Source organism: Coregonus lavaretus (assembly GCF_964263955.1).
Source record: "Coregonus lavaretus genome assembly, chromosome: 16".
In the NCBI taxonomy this organism is placed as follows: Eukaryota; Metazoa; Chordata; class Actinopteri; order Salmoniformes; family Salmonidae; genus Coregonus; species Coregonus lavaretus.
In genome coordinates, this window is record NC_140003.1 from 15,302,070 (window position 1) to 15,321,332 (window position 19,263).

A 19,263-nucleotide genomic window follows, 5' to 3' on the forward strand; every position below is an offset into this window, starting at 1 on the left:
TTAAAGGATGAGGGCAGATAATGACTATTTCCTTCTAGTCTATGATGGTGTAGTGCTTTGAAGTGGGGGTAATTTGGCCTCAAAACCAGAGCATAAAGGGATCCTTCCGCTTGGGAGATTTTTATCCCAGTATGATACATTTTCCCCCTTACAATGGCAAAAGGCCAGTGAGATTTTTACAACCACAGTTTGTAGAGGCCTAGTGTAACATATAGTACAGTAAGCTATATCCTTGAATCCTTTCATATATCTCCTTCTTTGTAAGAGAAAAAATAGGCTAAGCTTAATTTTAAAGTCAATGTATTTGCTTAATCAATACCGGTATATGAATATATTTTTTACAATACAAATAAATGTAATTGATATAGAGGTTATAGAAGGTTTCATATCGATTAGTAGGCCCAATCTCTGATATTGAGAGATTCACTTCACTATGAGTCGGACGAGAGGGATTTGCTCCAGACACCCGACAGGGCTCTCATCCCCGTCATTCGCAGTAGAAAGAAAAGGAGATATCGCGGAAGGAGATCGGGGTGCCTGGTAAGGAGCTGGCGACGAGTGGCTAATCTGCCTTTGCCATCGATACTATTGGCCAATTTACAATCGCTTGATAATAAAGTGGACGAACTACAAGCACGTATATCCTACCAACGGGACATTAAAAACTGTAATATGTTTCACAGAGTCGTGGCTGAACGAAGACATGAATAACATACAGCTGGCGGGTTATACACTGTATCGGCAGGATAGAACAGCAGCCTCTGGTAAGACAAGGGGTGGCGGTCTATGTATATTTGTAAACAACAGCTGGTGCACGATATCTAAGGAAGTCTCAAGGTTTTGCTCGCCTGAGGTAGAGTATCTCATGATAAGCTGTAGACCACACTATCTACCAAGAGAGTTTTCATCTATATTATTCGTAGCTGTCTATTTACCACCACAAACCGATGCTGGCACTAAGGCCGCACTCAATGAACTGTATACGGCCATAAGCAAACAGGAAAACACTCATCCAGAGGCGGCGCTCCTAGTGGCCGGGGACTTTAATGCAGGGAAACTTAAATCCATTTTACCTCATTTCTACCAGCATGTTAAATGTGCAACCAGAGGGAAAAAAACTCTAGACCACCTTTACTCCACACACAGAGACGCATACAAAGCTCTCTCTCGCCCTCGTTTTGGCAAATCTGACCATAATTCTATCCTCCTGACTCCTGCTTACAAGCAAAAACGAAAGCAGGAAGCACCAGTGACTCGGTCAATTAAGAAGTGGGCAGATGAAGCAGATGCTAAGCTACAGGACTGTTTTGCTAGCACAGACTGGGATATGTTCCGGTATTCTTCCGATGGCACTGAGGAGTACACCACATCAGTCACTGGCTTCGTCAATAAGTACATCAATGACGTCGTCCCCACAGTGACTGTCCGTACATACCCCAACCAGAAGCCATGGATTACAGGCAACATCCGCACTGAGCTAAAGGGTAGAGCTGCCGCTTTCAAGGATGTGGCAGGGCTTGCAAACTATTACAGACTACAAAGGGAAGCACAGCCGCGAGCTGCCCAGTGACACGAGCCTACCAGATGAGCTAAATTACTTCTATGCTCGTTTCGAAGCAAGTAACACTGAAACATGCATGAGTGCATCAGCTGTTCCGGACGACTGTGTGAACACACTCTCCGTAGCCGATGTGAGTAAGACCTTTAAACAGGTCAACATTCACAAGGCCGCAGAGCCAGACGGATTACCAGGACGTGTACTCCGAGCATGCGCTAACCAACTGGCAAGTGTCTTCACTGACATTTTCAGCCTCTCCCTGTGTGAGTCTGTAATACCAACATGTTTCAAGCAGAGCACCATAGTCCCTGTGCCCAAGAACACTATGGTAATCTGCCTAAATTACTACCGACCCGTAGCACTCACATCTGTAGCCATGAAGTGCTTTGAAAGGCTGATCATGGCTCACATCAACACCATTATCCCAGAAACTCTAGACCCACTCCAATTTGCATACCGCCCCAACAGATCCACAGATGATGCAATCTCTATTGCGCTCCATACTGCCCTTTCACACCTGGACAAAAGGAACCCCTATGTGAGAATGCTATTCATTGACTACAGCTCAGCGTTCAACACCATAGTGCCCTCAAAGCTCATCACTAAGCTAAGGACTCTGGGACTAAACACCTCCCTCTGCAACTGGATCCTGGACTTCCTGACGGGCCACCCCCAGGTGGTAAGGGTAGGTAACAACACATCCGCCACGCTGATCCTCAACACGGGGGCCCCTCAGGGGTGCGTGCTCAGTCCCCTCCTGTACTCCCTGTTCATTCATGACTGCATGGCCAGGCACGACTCCAACACCATCATTAAGTTTGCAGATGACACAACAGTGGTAGGCTTGATCACCGACAACGATGAGACAGCCTATAGGGAGGAGGTCAGAGACCTGGCCATGTGGTGCCAGGTTAACAACCTCTCCCTCAACGTGATCAAGACAAAGGAGATGATTGTGGACTACAGGAAAATAAGAGGACCGAGCACGCCCCCATTCTCATCGACGGGGCTGTAGTGGAGCAGGTTGAGAGCTTCAAGTTCCTTGGTGTCCACATCACCAACAAACTAACATGGTCCAAGCATGGGCGGTGTGTTCAATAGGGCGATATGGGCGACGCACTGCCAAACGGGAAAAGGAAGGGATTTTTTTTCTAATCAATTATATCACGGCAACAGTAGTTCAGTGTTCACGTCTGATCTGCCAGCCACTAAATGTCCAATCAGGCTAAAGTCGTGCTTCAAATGTCCCCGCCCGTTTTGGGGCGATTTCAGTCAGGTTGAAAATCGCCCAGAAGTCTCTCATAGCCTCTAATGTAAAATATTTTTTTTTCAAATTTCAGAGCTTTCAATACAATCTCTATGGGTTTCTGAGGGCTTGCACTTACGCGCTTTCGTCATACGTAACGTAACCATGAACGTAACTAAGAAAATAGCGGGTAGCAGCATCAATCAATTCACGTACTACTATCAAGATGGCTATAGCGTTCAGTGCAACTCGATTGTCTCTTTGAAAGAAGTTCACATCAAAGAGACAACCACAAAGTGCAGGAGCGCTTTTTTGAGTTCCTTCCCATCTCGGAATCAACCTCAGTCTCAATCGCCAGTGTGCTTTTGGAGAGACTGAACTGTCTTTTTGCCGACGACGTGAAAGTCAAACTCATTGCGCAAGCTTACGATGGAGCCAGTGTGATGAGGCGAGAGAAGGCAAAAGGTGCGTGAGCATTTCAAGAATGGCCATTACGTGCATTGCTATGCGCATCAGCTGAATTTGATCATGCAGCAAGCTAAAAAGTAACTAGTAAACTAGTCCTCAGCATGCCTGATTTCAATGAGAAAGTCATTGACCGCTTTGCTGCATTGAAAGAGAGAAGAGAACAGTTTCAGTACAAGTAATGTAGCCTCTCTCTCTCTTTGTCCCTCCCTGTCTGTCTCTTTAACACACACACGCCCAAATCAGTTCACAGTTGATGTTGTTTAAAATAGTTATTTTTCATTTTTAAAAAAGTAAACAATTTTTTTTACAAATCTATACAATTGGCCAGAATATGGTTGTTCATATTTACAAAGCCATACAGATAGCTGTGTTTACCTTTTCTATAAATTATTTTCAAATTCTGTTTTCAGGCAAAATGTCTATCACTGTTCATTTTCACAAATCTATACAAGAGGGCAGAATATGGAAGTCTATAAAAATTTCTTATTACCAATAACTTGCATCAATGTTTTCAGTAGCCTCTATCAAAAGCTCCTGCTTGCTCAGGTGCACATATTTCCAATTCAACCATGAGGCCTTTTTGAAGCAAGTAATGTGTATATCAGTATTGACTTATATGCTGCCCCTGTCTTCATGTTGTTGCTGGACATATCTTTTTTAAAATGTGTGTAGGTCACCTAAATCATCAGAAAAATTGCCCCCCCTGAGAATGTTTTCAGGAGCCGCCACTGGGTCCAAGCACACCAAGACAGTCGTGAAGAAGGCCCGACAAAACCTATTCCCTTTAAGGAGACTGAAAAGATTTGGCATGGGTCCTCAGATCCTCAAAAGGTTCTACAGCTGCACCATTGAGAGCATCCTGACTGGTTGCATCACCGCCTGGTATGGCAACTGCTCGGCCTCCGACCGCAAGGCACTACAGAGGGTAGTGCGTATGGCCTAGTACATCACTGGGGCCAAGCTTCCTGCCATCCAGGACCTCTATAACAGGCGGTGTCAGAGGAAGGCCCTAAAAATGGTCAAAGACTCCAGCCACCCTAGTCATAGACTGTTCTCTCTGCTACTGCACGGCAAGCGGTACCGGAGCGCCAAGTCTAGGTCCAAGAGGCTTCTAAACAGCTTCTACCCCCAAGCCATAAGACTCCTGAACATCTAATCAAATGGCTACCCAGACTATTTGCGTTCTATTTGCTACCCAGACAGAACTCTGAACAACTTTATTTCATGATATCATACAACTTTATTTTATATGATAAGACCTGCATCACAGAGCTATTCAATTATGTATTCATTAACCCAATGAGTCCCACTGCGACGCCAGCTCGATTTGGGCTACTAACCCCTTTTGAACACCATTAGTCTGTGTGATTAACAGGGGCTGAGCTAGAGCAGTGTTTGTGAGACAAGGGCGGATCCCGAAGGGGCCTGGGGCCGGGTCTTTTTACAAAAAACATTTGTAGAATCCGAGCTACAAACTATTAAAAGCTTGTTGTGGAAATCCTACACAGGGACACTCAAAGTAAATATTAAATTAATCATCCTTTATTGTCAGCGCGCTGGAGAGGTTCCAACCTACTCAATGAACCAAGTACACATGTCGATCAGGAGCTCTAACGGGGCAGTCCCGTTAGTTCCCTTATATATTGGTTACAGAGACGTTACATAGGCATAGTTCATAGGGTTGGTTCCGACATGTGTCTGACACCGTCTCCTATCTTAACTTAAAGAACATATTCTGGGCGTTCTGCCAGATGGTCCTAAGGAGGAGGTCAATGCAAGAACCAAGGATTGTTTATGACACCAAAGACAAGATTCACATTTTCAAGACTGTTTCTTCACAAAGTAAAATGTCCTTTACAAGTTATTTATGAAAAGCTGAGACTCTCAAAAATACGCACATGTAACATGTTTTGCTCAATGACGCTCACAAGCTACACAAGAGTCGTTAAAGGTAAGGGGTTATTCTACATAGGCGATCATAGGAAATCCAAGGACATAGTGTCTATAATTAAGTGATAATGCCCGAGAAGCCAGTGTTTGGATGATATATTGGCACGGGTGTTGTTAGGCCCGAGACGAAGTTGACATATTTTCATTAAAAACGTTATTTTGATGAATTTATTCATACTATTTCATCCTTCCACAAGATATAGTCCCGACACAAATCTAGGGTTGCTACCCAAGCTAGCTGGTCGTTCGTTCTATCGGTTCGGTTGCCAGAGACGCGACCCAGTCATTTGTTCTAGATGTTCCATTGCCATACTGGCTGGCAATGTTCTTATCCCTTGCTTGCTAGCTAGCCAACTACAGCTGCATTTGTTTAAGCTGTTTTCTAGTGACATTTATTTGGATACATCCATAACAATGAGCTAATGAGGCACGATTTCACCTGGCATAGAAAATGTGCTCTTTCGTCAGGACACTGTTGTTCAGAGGAGCTAGCCAACAACACAGCTAACACAATCACTTCAAACTGAAGCTGGAAAGACTGCAAACTAGCTGCACTTTGTTTCATTTGACCTTTTTTTCAATTGACATTTCTTTGTATATATCCATAAAAATGATGCCAGCTGACTCATGATTTCGACTGGCTGAGAAACGCTGCCTACCTGTCTGTCTCGTTCCGACTCCCGACACGTTCATTATTACTATGGGACAGCTGGAGATCGAGTTTGAATATTGAAAGAATGTTGCAAATGTCAGAGAGACAGACAGCAAGGTTTATACAAATTTCCGCTGTTGAAAACGAAATGTTAGTCTAAAGGAAATGTGAGATAATGTCTAGATGCTTTCTATAGTGGAGATAAAGTTAATAAATTGCCTGGCTGGGCTGATGAGGCAGTGGATTGCGCAGTCAGATGGAACAGTGTAAATAGACATTTTAACATCATAGATTTAGCCGGTGGTAACTTGTGGAATAGACACCGGCTGGAATGTGATTTTAACCAATCAGCATTCAGGATTAGACCCACCCGTTGTATAATACTGTATTAAGCTCACATAGTTTCTGTCACAAACTCCACACAGTTGTCACTGACTAGTTTGATATTAATTTCCCACTGAGCAAATCATTTATGTACTTACAGTCTTCATATAAATCAATTTTTATCAGGTTTCTGCTTTGGTGGACCTTATTTTTTAAATTGACATTTGTCAATAAAACTCATGAATGTCAAATTATTTTGTGTTCTATTTATAGCCCTGGCTGTCCTGAAAAGAAAATGGTAAAACAATTAATTGTGAGGCTAAATATAAGGGCTGGATGATAAATGAAAGTCAGATAAATGAAAAGCTGATTTTTGGTGGGGTCTGTTGACTAATAAGGTTTATCTGTTTGTGCAAGCCACGTTCCTTATGGCTTACCTCAGCCTCGTCCACTCCTGCTCTGAGATGATAACAATATGCCATGCTCCTTCCAGTGTTGGTATTGGACAGCACCACCCAGCACCTATGGCATCAACAACGATGTTGTTGTTTTAATTTACAATGTTTGGTTGCCGCCCCAATGAACAAAGGCACTGCTACAGTTTGTTGAGGAAAACACATTACATTTATGTCGTCTATCATCCAACTGTTCAACATGAAATTCCTTTCTCATCAAAAGTAAGACCTGGAACATGACGGAATATGTGAGACAGATTGATAAGGCTCCACATGGCATGCCTGTTTGTGATGATTCCCCGATCATGCGCTAGACACCATAGCATACACTGCTATCTTCAGCTACACTCTTATTCTAAAACATGGAAAATAGCCAATGCAGGGTCATTTAACCTCCTATGCCCTTAACATGACCAGTTTTTTCTTTAGAGTAACCTTAAAATAAGAGCATTCAAAATTGCATAAGTGCATAGCACAGTTTTTAAACCCCGAGGTACAACATCGGGAGACTTCCGGGAACGCTTGTGATACAGACCAAAAAGACCAGGCCGGGGTTTGGGGAGTCAATTAGAGAGAGAAAAGTATACAAAAAACACACTGAACACAAATGGTAGAGGAAAGATACAAGGTTTTAGTATATTTTTGTATTTTTTATGATGCCAGAAACTCTCTCTTACAGTGTACCGGAAGTGTGGCTATGTAGGCAATCTTGTCTCTCTTTAGCATCACCCCGGAACAGGAAGAAAATGTTAGCTACTGTGGCTAGCCAGCTACACTGATTTATTCGCCAGAAAAACATCCAGGGTTTGAGGAGACATGGGGGGTGCACAGAGCATTGAAATACCTGGAGGAGGATCCGAAGGTTATCACGTCCTCAGAGTATGTATCTTTACTAGCATGCTAAACCACGAGCTGTAACTGGGCTAGTTGAAAATGGGAACACAACACAGAAATGCTTGTCATGACTGAATTATGATGATAATGTTGTTGCGGTCTTCAGGTTGCTGTAGCATGTCAGTGTGTATTTTAGGGGCTTCCTATGAGTAATTCATCACGTTGTCGTTCAGAAAACAAACTATGTGTAGTCTAACCAATTAAACAGAGCAATGTCTGACGAGTGAAAACTTGCTAGCTAGCTAACGTTAGTTACCTATAGCCAGCCATGACGCTAGATCATCACTTGACTCGAGCAACCGGTCTGTCAATGTGCAGTGACGGGGGTGGGATGTCCTTTCAATTCAGAACACATTTGCAAAGGGCGTTGCACCTGTGTGTTAGTAGTAAAAGTGTGGTCATTGAATGTTTAAAGGCAATATGAATTGAGCAGAATTCATATAAACCTCCTGTCTCAATTTGCAGGTGCAAGATAATTCCCCTGGGCATCGTGCAGGATTGGAACCATTCTTTGACTTTATTATTTCCATCAGTGACACAAGATTGGTAAACTGTCATTTCTCGAATTATCTACATCCTGAAGCTGTCAGATCCCATTGCAGCTCAACTGTTTTCAAAGCCAGGGATACAAGACAACCTATAGGTGGACTAACTTTGTTTACAGATGATGATGCACTTTAACATCTGCTAACGTCTTAATTTTTGGCAGAACAAAGATGATGACACATTAAAAGACTTGCTGAAGGTGAATGTGGAAAAACCCATCAAGATGCTGGTATACAGCAACAAGACTCTTGAGCTGAGGGAGGCAACAGTCACACCCAGCAACATGTGGGGAGGTCAGGGGCTGCTGGGTATCAGCATCCGATTCTGCAGCTTTGAAGGAGCCAATGAGAATGTGTGGCATGTTCTGGTGAGTGAATCGCCTTGCAGTTTAGCGCTGCATACATGAATAATTGTAAAACTGGAAATGTGTTGATGTGTAATGATGTGAAGCCTTGCAGTGACCCGATATACAGTGCAGTGAAAACGTATTTGCCTCCTGTCTGATTTTCTCTATTTTTGATATTGAATGTTATCAGATCTTCAACCAAAACCTATATTAAATAAAGGGAACCTGAGGTTACAAATATCAAAAATATATACTTATTTTATTGATTTAATTAACACCCAATTCCCCTGTGTGAAAAAGTAATTGCCACATTACACTCTAACTGGTTGTGCCACCTTTAGCTGCAATGACTCCAACCAAACACTTCCTGTAGTTGTTGATCTGTCATGTCACTGTGGAGGAATTTTGGCCCACTCTTGCATGCAGAACTGCTTTAACTCAGTGACATTTGTGGGTTTTCAAGCGTGAACTGCTTGTTTCAAGTCCTGCAACAACATCTTAACATCAGTGTGTGTTTTGGATAATTGTCTTGCTGCATGACCCAGCTGCGCTTCAGCTTCAGCTCATAGACGGATGGCCTGACATTCTCCTGTATAATTATCTGATACAGAGCAGAATTCATGGTTCCTTCTATTAAGGCAAGTCGTCCAGGTCCTGAGGCAGCAAAGCATCCCCAAACCATCACACTACCACCACCATGCTTGACCGTTGGTATGAGGTTCTTACTGTGGAATGCAGTGTTTGGTTTTCGCCCGGCATAATGGGACCCATGTCGTCCAAAAAGATGACTCAAGTTTGCCAAAAAGCACCTGGAAGCACCTAGATGATCAAGACTCCTCATACCAACGGTCAAGCATGGTGGTGGTAGTGTGATGGTTTGGGGATGCTTTGCTGCCTCAGGACCTGGACGACTTGCCTTAATAGAAGGAACCATTAATTCTGCTCTGTATCAGAGAATTCTACAGGAGAATGTCAGGCCATCCGTCTGTGAGCTGAAGCGCAGATGGGTCATGCAGCAAGACAATTATCCAAAACACACAATCAAATCTACATGAAAATGGCTAAAAAGCAAGACATTTGAAGTTTTGGAATGGACTAGTCAAAGTCCAGACCTAATCCCAATTGAGATGTTGTGGTAGGACTTGAAACGATCAGTTCATGCTTGAAAACCAACAAATGTCGCTGAGTTAAAGCAGTTCTGCATGCAAGAGTGGGCCAAAATTCCTCCACAGCAATGTGAGAGACTGATCAACAACTACAGGAAGCATTTGGTTGCAGTCATTGCAGCTTAAGATGGCACAACCAGTTAATGAGTGTAAGGGGGCAATTACTTTTTCACACAGGGGCATTGGGTGTTGCATAATTTTGTTTATGAAATAAGTGTGTAATTGTTGTGTTATTTGTTTACTCAGGTTCCCTTTATCTAATATGTAGGTTTTGGTTGAAGATCTGATAACGTTCAGTATAAAAAATATGCAAAATTAGAAAGGGGGCAAATAGTTTTTCACAGCACTGTATTTATAATATCGGTCTGTATTTTATTTCTTGTCCTCAGGAAGTGGAGCCAAATTCTCCTGCAGCCCTGGCTGGTTTGAGACCACACACTGACTACATCATAGGTGGAGACACTGTCATGAACGAGGTGTGTGGGATGCCTTTCTTTAGTGTCATTTCAATGATGTTCTCCCTACACTAAGCTGTTGATGTAGTGTTTGACTGGTTTTTGTCTGGATTTTTCCCCACAGCCTGAGGATCTCTTCTCCCTCATTGAAACGCATGAAGGGAAAGGGCTTAAGTTGTATGTGTATAACACTGACACGGACAACTGTCGGGATGTGGTCATCACTCCAAACTCTGAATGGGGTGGAGAGGGCAGGTAAGGCATTGACATTTTGGTAATTCATTTAGCTGATATACCTATAGGCTACCACGTAGCACACTCATTCTCTCTGCCCTAAAGCCTAGGCTGTGGGATTGGCTATGGCTACCTGCACAGGATACCCACACAGACATTTGAAGAGGGTAAGAAGATCAGTATCCCTGGACATATTCAAAGTGAACCAGTTTCCCCACTCAAGGATGGCTTCACAGAGGTAAGACATTTTTCTAAATGATCTACTAATTTTCACTCCCAATACCTGCCAGTCACATGAGGGAATTTGTATACAATGAAAATATTCTACAGCTGGGGCTTCCCGAGTGGCACAGCGGTCTAAGGCAGTGCTAGAGGCGTCACTACAAATCCGGGTTCAATCCCGGCTATGTCGCAGCTCGCCACGACTGGGAGACCCATGAGGCGGCGCACATTGGCCCAGCGCTGTCTGGTTTAGGGGAGGATTTGGCCGGCTGGGATGTCCTTGTCCCATCGCACTCTAGCAACTCCTTGTGCCGACTTCGGTCGCCAGCTGTACGATGTTTCCTCCGACACATTGGTGCGGCTGGCTTCCAGGTTAAGCGAGCAGTGTGTCAAGAAGCAGTGCGGCTTGGCGGGGTCGTGTTTCGGAGGACGCATGGCTCTCGGCCTTTTGCAGCGATGGGACAAGACTGTAACTACCAATTGGATATCACGAAATTGGGGTAAAAAGTACCCCAAAAAAGAATATTCTACAGCACCAGGTGTTGATCCCAGTTTTCATTTGTTCCTTAGGTTCAGCTCTCTGCTGTCAGTCCTCAACCTGCAGTGCCTTCTGCTCCTACTGGGTTGGAACAAAATCTCTTTGACCTGTCAGTCAGCTCAGCTCCTCCCACTGTCCCGAGCGCTCTACAAACAGGTATGCTAGGTATCACTACTTTTCATTTAGACGCATATTGCTTACTGACTTGATATCACCAAGTAAGAGATTAGTTATTACAATCGATTGTCTCTTTGTCCAAGGAGTACCTACTGTGCCATTGTTGCCTAGCCAAGTCAGCCCCCTGCTAAGCACTGTACCTCCAGTCATACCTGCTACCATGTTAGCAGGTCAGTGTTAGACACGGTTCTAGTTTGGGACAATATGATGCTGCATGTATTATTTGCATGTGGCTTTGTGTATTTCATTATGTTCATATTTCCTGCACAGGTCTAATGTCGTTACCCGGAGGCCTACCTCCCCTTCACAAACTGGCAAATTTCAATTTCACTTTACCAGACTTGGGCACTGTGTCGTTACCAGGAGGGATGCCACCAGCAGGTAATGTCAATGTTTTCAAGATTCTTTGATGGTTTTTAAGATGTAAGTTTATGGATATTTGTATACTACTGTCAGTAATATTCCTGTATTGCTGAAACTTTCCCCGTCTTCCTCAGGTTTCCCTCCATTGGCCCCTCTTCCTCTCCTGAACCTATCCATGCTCAACTCCCAGCTGCCTTTGGTCCCAGGGGTAACTCTGCCTCCATCTGAGTTCACACTCCCAGACACCCTCATCCTGGACGCAACATCCTTCTCCAGCGCCCCAGTGGTCAGTGACACATTGACAGAAACACTCCTCCCTACACCAGTAGCTTCCTCTAAACCTAGAGAAGCACCAGTGACCTGACTCCTCCTAGCAAAGAACCATTTACCAACAAGATCTACTGTATTTAAAACTCAACAAGAAAGAATCTTGAAACACTCCTTGTTGTACTCCAGAACTATGGCGGCGTCCCCAATTATCCACCCTTTTCCAGAAGTGTGTATATTTTCACACTTCCTGTTGTGGATTTACAAGCATTGGATTGGTGTAATCATTGGCTAGAGAAGTTTCCACCATTGTTAAATCCATGATGGGGAGTGTACACAAGTGCACACTGGGAAAAGGTTGGAGAATTTCTGAAGAAAGGGTCTTCAGAAGAACAATGGGCGGTCAGAAATATGAGAATTATTGTGTGAGAGATCCGCTTTAGCCTGTTGTAATGCAGAATAATGTCTTTATTTTTTGTTGTACAAAAAAGTACTAAAACAATATGAATGAAAGTGTGTAATTGAAACATCCCTTTCTTGATTAAATGGATGTATTTTTCTCATCTACTGCGTTGACTTCTCATACTTCCGCCTCAGTTCTGTAGTTTTTGGTTGGTGTAAAAATGAAGGTGCTTTACTTCTGAAAACCACAGGGTGTCGGTGTAGGACCACAATGAAATGTGACTATGGGAGAATCTCAATTGTATACTCCTTGTGTCCTCTCTCCCCTCAAAACCCATCAAATGAGAAAGCCAGAGGTCTCGCCCCACTGACCTTCTCCAGTGGGTTTTGAGGAGGAGAGAGGACGCAAGGACTATGCAATTGAGATTTTCCCACAATGTACATGAGCAGATTCTTTTGCACTCACTATTACCAAGTTGGTGAATCTTTGCTACAAAAAAAAAGTTAATTATGCCACAAACTTCACATGCAATTGCAAATGTAACATATTAGCTTTTTTTTTTTTTTTTGGTATAAACCAAGTAGCTTCAAACATTTATTCCCATTCAGTGTTATATGGAAATTGGTATGATTCACTCTTTGTAGGCCTGCTGTTAACTGTATTGAGCCCTTCAGCATTTTCTGCTACAAGTTTTTAGATGGTCAGTGGAACAGAATAGATTGGTGCAACAGCTGATCAAGAATGCTGCTGCTCATGTGAACTTTGCCCTTCTTAGGTGCCATCTCTTCACTGGCCCCCAGTTCCTGCTAGCATCAGATCTAAAGCATGCCTACTCTATTGGGCAGTGAAAGGAACTCAAATCATACACGCAAATAATCAGACTGGGTCACTGTCTGGTCAGCAGGCCCTTCCGGCACGGTCTTATCGGTCCTGACCCCAACGACAAGGAACACCATCTTCCCTTCTCAATGATCCCCAATATTGTCAGGGAGCCAAATATACATTGTTGAGGTGTTCACTCTGGGCTACGTCTACAATTCCAGCAGAATCATCAGAGGTTAATCTTTACAAGTACAGGAAATACATCAGAAATTGAGCAAAAGCACAGGTTTTGGAGAACAGCTATTTTCCTTTGGAGCAATTGGGTGCAAGATTTCATTCCGTTTCATTGGGAAAAGGTAGCCAGACAAGATATGTAATTTAAGACTGGACTTTTAATTCTTTGCAATTTACAGTTCATTCAGAAAGTATTCAAACCCCTTCACTTTTTCCACATTGTTACATTACAGCCTAATTCTAAAATTGATTAAAATGATTTTCCCCCTCAATCTACACACAATACCCCATAATGACAAAGCAAAAACAGGTTTAGAAATGTTTACTAATTTATTAAAAATAAGAAATACCTTATTTACATATGTATTCAGACCCTTTGCTATGAGACTCGAAATTGAACTCAGGTGCATCCTGTTTCCATTGATCATCCTTGAGCTGTTTCTACAACTTGGGAGTCCACCTGTTGTAAATTCAATTGATTGGACATGATTTGGAAAGGCACACGCCTGTCTATATAAGGTCCCACAGTTGACGGTGCATGTCAGAGCAAAAACCAAGCCATGAGGTTGAAGGAATTGTCCGTAGAGCTCCGAGACAGGATTGTGTCGAGGCACAGATCTGGGGAAGGGTACCAAAAAATGTCTGCAGCATTGAAGGTCCCCAAGAACACAATTGCCTCCATCATTCTTAAATGGAAGAAGTTTGGAACCATCAACTCTTCCTAGAGCTGGCCGTCCGGCCAAACTGAGCAATCGGGGGAGAAGGGTCTTGGTCAGGGAGGTGACCAAGAACCCGATGGTCACTCTGACAGAGCTCCTCTGTGGAGATGGGAGAACCTTACAGAAGGACAACCTTCTCTGCAGCACTCCACCAAGTCAGGCCTTTATGGTAGAGTGGCCAGACAGAAGCCACTCCTCAGTAAAAGGCACGACAGCCCGACTTGGAGTTTGCCAAAATTCACCTAAAGGACTCTCAAACCATGAGAAAACAAGATTCTCTGGTCTGATGAAACCAAGATTGAACTCTTTGGCCTGAATGCCAAGCGTCACGTCTGCAGGAAACCTGGCACCATCCCTACGGTGAAGCATGGTGGTGGCAGCATCATGCTGTGGGGATGTTTTTCAGCGGCAGGGACTGGGAGACTAGTCAGGAGAGATGAACGGAGCAAAGTACAGAGATAAAATATATATATATATATATATAAAATATATTTTACATTTTAGCAGACGCTCTTATCCAGAGCGACTTACTGGAGCAATTAGGGTTAAGTGTCTTGCTCAAGGGCATGTCGACAGATTTTTCACCTAGTCGGCTCGGGGATTAGAACCAGCGACCTTTCGGTTACTGGCACAACGCTCTTAACCACTAAGCTACCTTCATCCTTGATGAAAACCTGCTCAGGACCTCAGACTGGAGCGAAGGTTCACCTTCCAAACAGGACAACGACCCTAAGCACACAGCCAAGACAACACAGGAGTGCCTTCGGGACAAGTTTCTGAATGTCCTTGAGTGGCCCAGCCAGAGCCCAGACTTTAACCCGATCGAACATCTCTGGAGAGACCTGAAAATAGCTGTGCAGCCACGCTCCCCATCCAACCTGCCAGAGCTTGAGAGGATCTGCAGAGAAGAATGGGAGAAACTCCTCAAATACAGGTGTGCCAAGTTTGTAGCATCATACCCGAGGCAGTAATCACTGCCAAAGGTGCTTCAACAAAGTACTGAGTAAAGGGTCTGAATACTTATGTAAATGTGATATGTTGTTTATTTTAAATAAATTTGCAAACATTTCAAAAAATGTGTTTTTCCTTTGTCATCATGGGTATTGTGTAGATTGATGAGGGGGAAAAAGCGATTTAATCAATTTTAGAATAAGGCTGTAACGTAACAAAATGTGGATAAAGTTGAGGGGTCTGAATACTTTCCGAATGCACTATGTCAGGACTACTGACTGAAAGGCCCAACATCATCCATCCAAATTTACAGAAGTCATGGAACACAGGAGAGCTCCTCCCACCGTAGTCTCCAAAAGAAGTCAGTTGTATAGCATGCTGTGATTGCCTGTTATTTATCATCGTCATTTATTATTTTTTACAGAACTGTACAATTTGTACCCAAAGTGGATCATACAGCCCTAAAAAGTAAGAGCAACATCAAAAGCAGCACAATGAAAACAATCCAGGAAATACATTTACAAGGGAAATTGTTAAAAGGTCCAATGCAGCCATTTTTATCTCAATATCAAGTCATTTCTGGGTAACAATTAAGTACCTTACTGTGATTCTTTTTACCATTTTAATTGAAAACAAAAACACAGCTTCTTTGCAAAATAGCAATTTCTGAAACAAAGAATTTCAATAAGACTGTCAGAATGGTCTGAGTGGGGAGGGGAAAACTGAAAACGATCTGTTATTGGCAGAGAGGTTTGGAACTATTTCTTATTAATCTATTAACTAATTTACCGCCTGGTGATGTAACCAGGCAGGCCAAAACTCCATCCCACCACAACAGGCTGACATTTCTGGCGGTCTTGTCAAACAGCTCTTACACTAAAAGGGCATTATCATAATTCTCGCAATTTCACAGTATTATTCCAACCTCAGTGTGGTAATGTATATAAAACACAGGAAAAATCACATTTGACTGCACTGGGCCTTTAAACATTTGTACAGAATGGTGCAGCTGCAATTTGAAATCTGAAAATCATCTTCTGTACAGCAAATATACATGTACTCTAAGGAATTCTTTAAAATCTTACTGCATAGGATTTTGTACATTGATATGTCTACATTTGGTTATTTTGTGCATTCAACATTAGTATGCTGCCTGGGCCTAAATGACAGATGCCACATGTGCTAAAAATTACATTCTCATGGCTAATTGTACAACTCAAAATAAAATCCAACACTTTCAAAAAAAAAAAAAATTATAATACATACGGCCAAATGATGGTGAAATCATTGTAGACCTACAAAAACGATGAATGTCCGCTCCTTAAGGAAACTCCTAGAAGTTAAATCACCATGGCAGGACCATGTTAATTATTCTAAACAGCGGGCTGCCAGGTATCCCTTAGGTCCTGTAAGGTTTCCACCAGCAAACCAAACTCACAAGTGTCCAGTCACATACAGTGGGGAGAACAAGTATTTGATACACTGCCGATTTTGCAGGTTTTCCTACTTACAAAGCATGTAGAGGTCTGTAATTTTTATCATAGGTACACTTCAACTGTGAGAGACAGAAACTAAAATAAAAATCCAGAAAATCACATTGTATGATTTTTAAGTAATTAATTTGCATTTTATTGCATGACATAAGTATTTGATCACCTACCAACCAGTAAGAATTCCGGCTGTTACAGACCTGTTAGTTTTTCTTTAAGAAGCCCTCCTGTTCTCCACTCATTACCTGTATTAACTGTACCTGTTTGAACTCGTTACCTGTATAAACGACACCTGTCCACACACTCAAACAGACTCCAACCTCTCCACAATGGCCAAGACCAGAGAGCTGTGTAAGGACATCAGGGATAAAATTGTAGACCTGCACAAGGCTGGGATGGGCTACAGGACAATAGGCAAGCAGCTTGGTGAGAAGGCAACAACTGTTGGCGCAATTATTAGAAAATGGAAGAAGTTCAAGATGACGGTCAATCACCCTCGGTCTGGGGCTACATGCAAGATCTCACCTCGTGGGGCATCAATGATCATGAGGAGGGTGAGGGATCAGCTCAGAACTACACGGCAGGACCTGGTCAATGACCTGAAGAGAGCTGGGACCACAGTCTCAAAGAAAACCATTAGTAACACACTACGCCGTCATGGATTAAAATCCTACAGCACACGCAAGGTCCCCCTGCTCAAGCCAGCGCATGTCCAGGCCCGTCTGAAGTTTGCCATGACCATCTGGATGACCCAGAGGAGGAATGTGAGAAGGTAATGTGGTCTGATGAGACAAAAATAGAGCTTTTTGGTCTAAACTCCACTCGCCGTGTTTGGAGGAAGAAGAAGGATGAGTACAACCCCAAGAACACCATCCCAACCGTGAAGCATGGAGGTGGAAACATTCTTTGGGGATGCTTTTCTGCAAATGGGACAGGACGACTGCACCGTATTGAGGGGAGGATGGATGGGGCCATGTATCGCAAGATCTTGGCCAACAACCTCCTTCCCTCAGTAAGAGCATTGAAGATGGGTCGTGGCTGGGTCTTCCAGCATGACAACGACCCGAAACACACAGCCAGGGCAACTAAGGAGTGGCTCCGTAAGAAGCATCTCAAGGTCCTGGAGTGGCCTAGCCAGTCTCCAGACCTGAACCCAATAGAAAATCTTTGGAGGGAGCTGAAAGTCCGTATTGCCCAGCGACAGCCCCGAAACCTGAAGGATCTGGAGAAGGTCTGTATGGAGGAGTGGGCCAAAATCCCTGCTGCAGTGTGTGCAAACCTGGTCAAGACCTACAGGAAACGTATGATCTCTGTAATTGCAAACGAAGGTTTCTGTACCAAATATTAAGTTCTGCTTTTCTGATGTATCAAATACTTAAGTCATGCAATAAAATGCAAATTAATTACTTAAAAATCATACAATGTGATTTTCTGGATTTTTGTTTTAGATTCCATCTCTCACAGTTGAAGTGTACCTATGATAAAAATTACAGACCTCTACATTCTTTGTAAGTAGGAAAACCTGCAAAATTGGCAGTGTATCAAATACTTGTTCTCCCCACTGAATATTCAAGGTACTGTCTGTAGCAGTGCTCTATTCAATCTTCACAAGGTAATTTACTCATGTTCTTTTAAACATCCATTCATTAAGAAGTCTTTAGTAAACACCCATTTGAAACCCAGCACAGTACAGGCAAAGGCCAAATTCCACACCATTCAGTCTGCGGGGTTTATTGTCAATGGACCTCTTGTCCTTCCATACACCGCTGGTTGGCAGGCAGCTCCTCTCCTACACACCTGGTCCTGTGGGGGAGGGGGCTCTGCAGGCGTGGGGCAGCCAGTCAGTGCACGGCCAGCCCTCAGTATGAGATGATGCTGGAGGAGGCAGGTCCTGAGCCACCAGCGCTCAGCTGCAGATTCCCTGAAGAGCTGGACCTCCTCATGTGAGGGAGCAGGTAGGAATCCCTTCCCAGCTGGTGAACATCGAACCGGTCCTCCTTCCTATATGCCAAGCAGCGCCTTATAAAGGCCTTGGGGAATAAAGGAGACATAATTCAAAACACAGCACCAATTAAAATGAAACATTGGAGCAAGACGCTTTTTTTTATGGCTGGACAGAAATGCATCTCAAAAGGGCTTTAATGTCTGTCTGTATGTACCAATAATGAACACTAGAGGTCTCAACAAAAGCAATGTTTATACAGGAATTGATTAATCATAAAACAATCCCAAAATATTATGAAGAAGATTAAATAGAAGTGACACAATTGCAGTCAGATGGTAACATTCAGAACACAACTTCTCCCACGGACCTTTGCTTCATTACTGGCAACAGGCTTGACAGGAAACTGAACTTCGGTTGCTTTAAGAATTGTGTTCTCCTGCAGGATATCCTGCTGAGACTGATTGTGACCAAATGGCTGAAAGAGAAATAAGGCGACGAGTTAACTTATTTTCACGACACTTATTTCATAAGTCGATAAAGCCAGTTCTCTAACACGTACTTTTCTTCCATACAAACACTGGAAAAAGATGACGCCCACAGACCACACGTCCACCTTGTTGGAGATCTTTGGAGGTTCTTTGCCAACAACAAAACACTCAGGAGGCAAGTACCTTTGAGAGAACACAAAACAAAATGATATATCTGTCCATATGTCAAGCATCATAATATCCAAATCATGTGCTGGTTCTGTGATACAGTCCCTTCCGAAAGTATTCATACCCCTTGACTTATTCCACATTTTGTAGTGTTACAGCCTGAATTCAAAATGGATTAAATA

At 43.2% G+C, this 19,263-nt stretch overlaps 2 protein-coding genes across 4 annotated transcripts in view; one reads left to right on the top strand and one right to left on the bottom strand.

Annotated features, from left to right (window-relative positions):
- The first annotated feature begins 7,153 nt into the window (after nt 1-7,153).
- Nucleotides 7,154-12,424, top strand: LOC311143496 (Golgi reassembly-stacking protein 2-like). 2 transcript variants are annotated; one of them, XM_084179320.1, is made up of 10 exons: nt 7,381-7,532; nt 8,013-8,093; nt 8,257-8,460; nt 9,995-10,081; nt 10,185-10,315; nt 10,400-10,532; nt 11,087-11,210; nt 11,315-11,401; nt 11,502-11,612; nt 11,729-12,424. In XM_084179320.1, the coding sequence occupies exons 1-10, from the start codon at nt 7,470-7,472 to the stop codon at nt 11,956-11,958; spliced, it is 1,251 nt and encodes a 416-aa protein (XP_084035446.1). In that variant the 5' UTR covers nt 7,381-7,469; the 3' UTR covers nt 11,959-12,424. The 2 variants fall into 2 exon arrangements, with proteins under 2 accessions (XP_084035447.1, XP_084035446.1); XM_084179321.1 differs by lacking the exon at nt 11,315-11,401 and having other exon boundaries at nt 7,154-7,532.
- Nucleotides 12,425-17,996: 5,572 nt separating this feature from the next.
- Nucleotides 17,997-19,263, bottom strand: part of tlk1a (tousled-like kinase 1a) — a 32,114-nt gene continuing 30,847 nt past the window's right edge. For both annotated transcript variants that reach the window (XM_084179353.1, XM_084179354.1), the window contains exons 20-22: nt 18,985-19,096; nt 18,793-18,900; nt 17,997-18,510 (exon numbers count right to left, since the gene is read on the bottom strand). In XM_084179353.1, the coding sequence (XP_084035479.1) occupies nt 18,340-18,510; nt 18,793-18,900; nt 18,985-19,096 (391 nt within the window). In that variant the 3' untranslated portion in view covers nt 17,997-18,339. The remainder of the gene's footprint in view (nt 18,511-18,792; nt 18,901-18,984; nt 19,097-19,263) is intronic.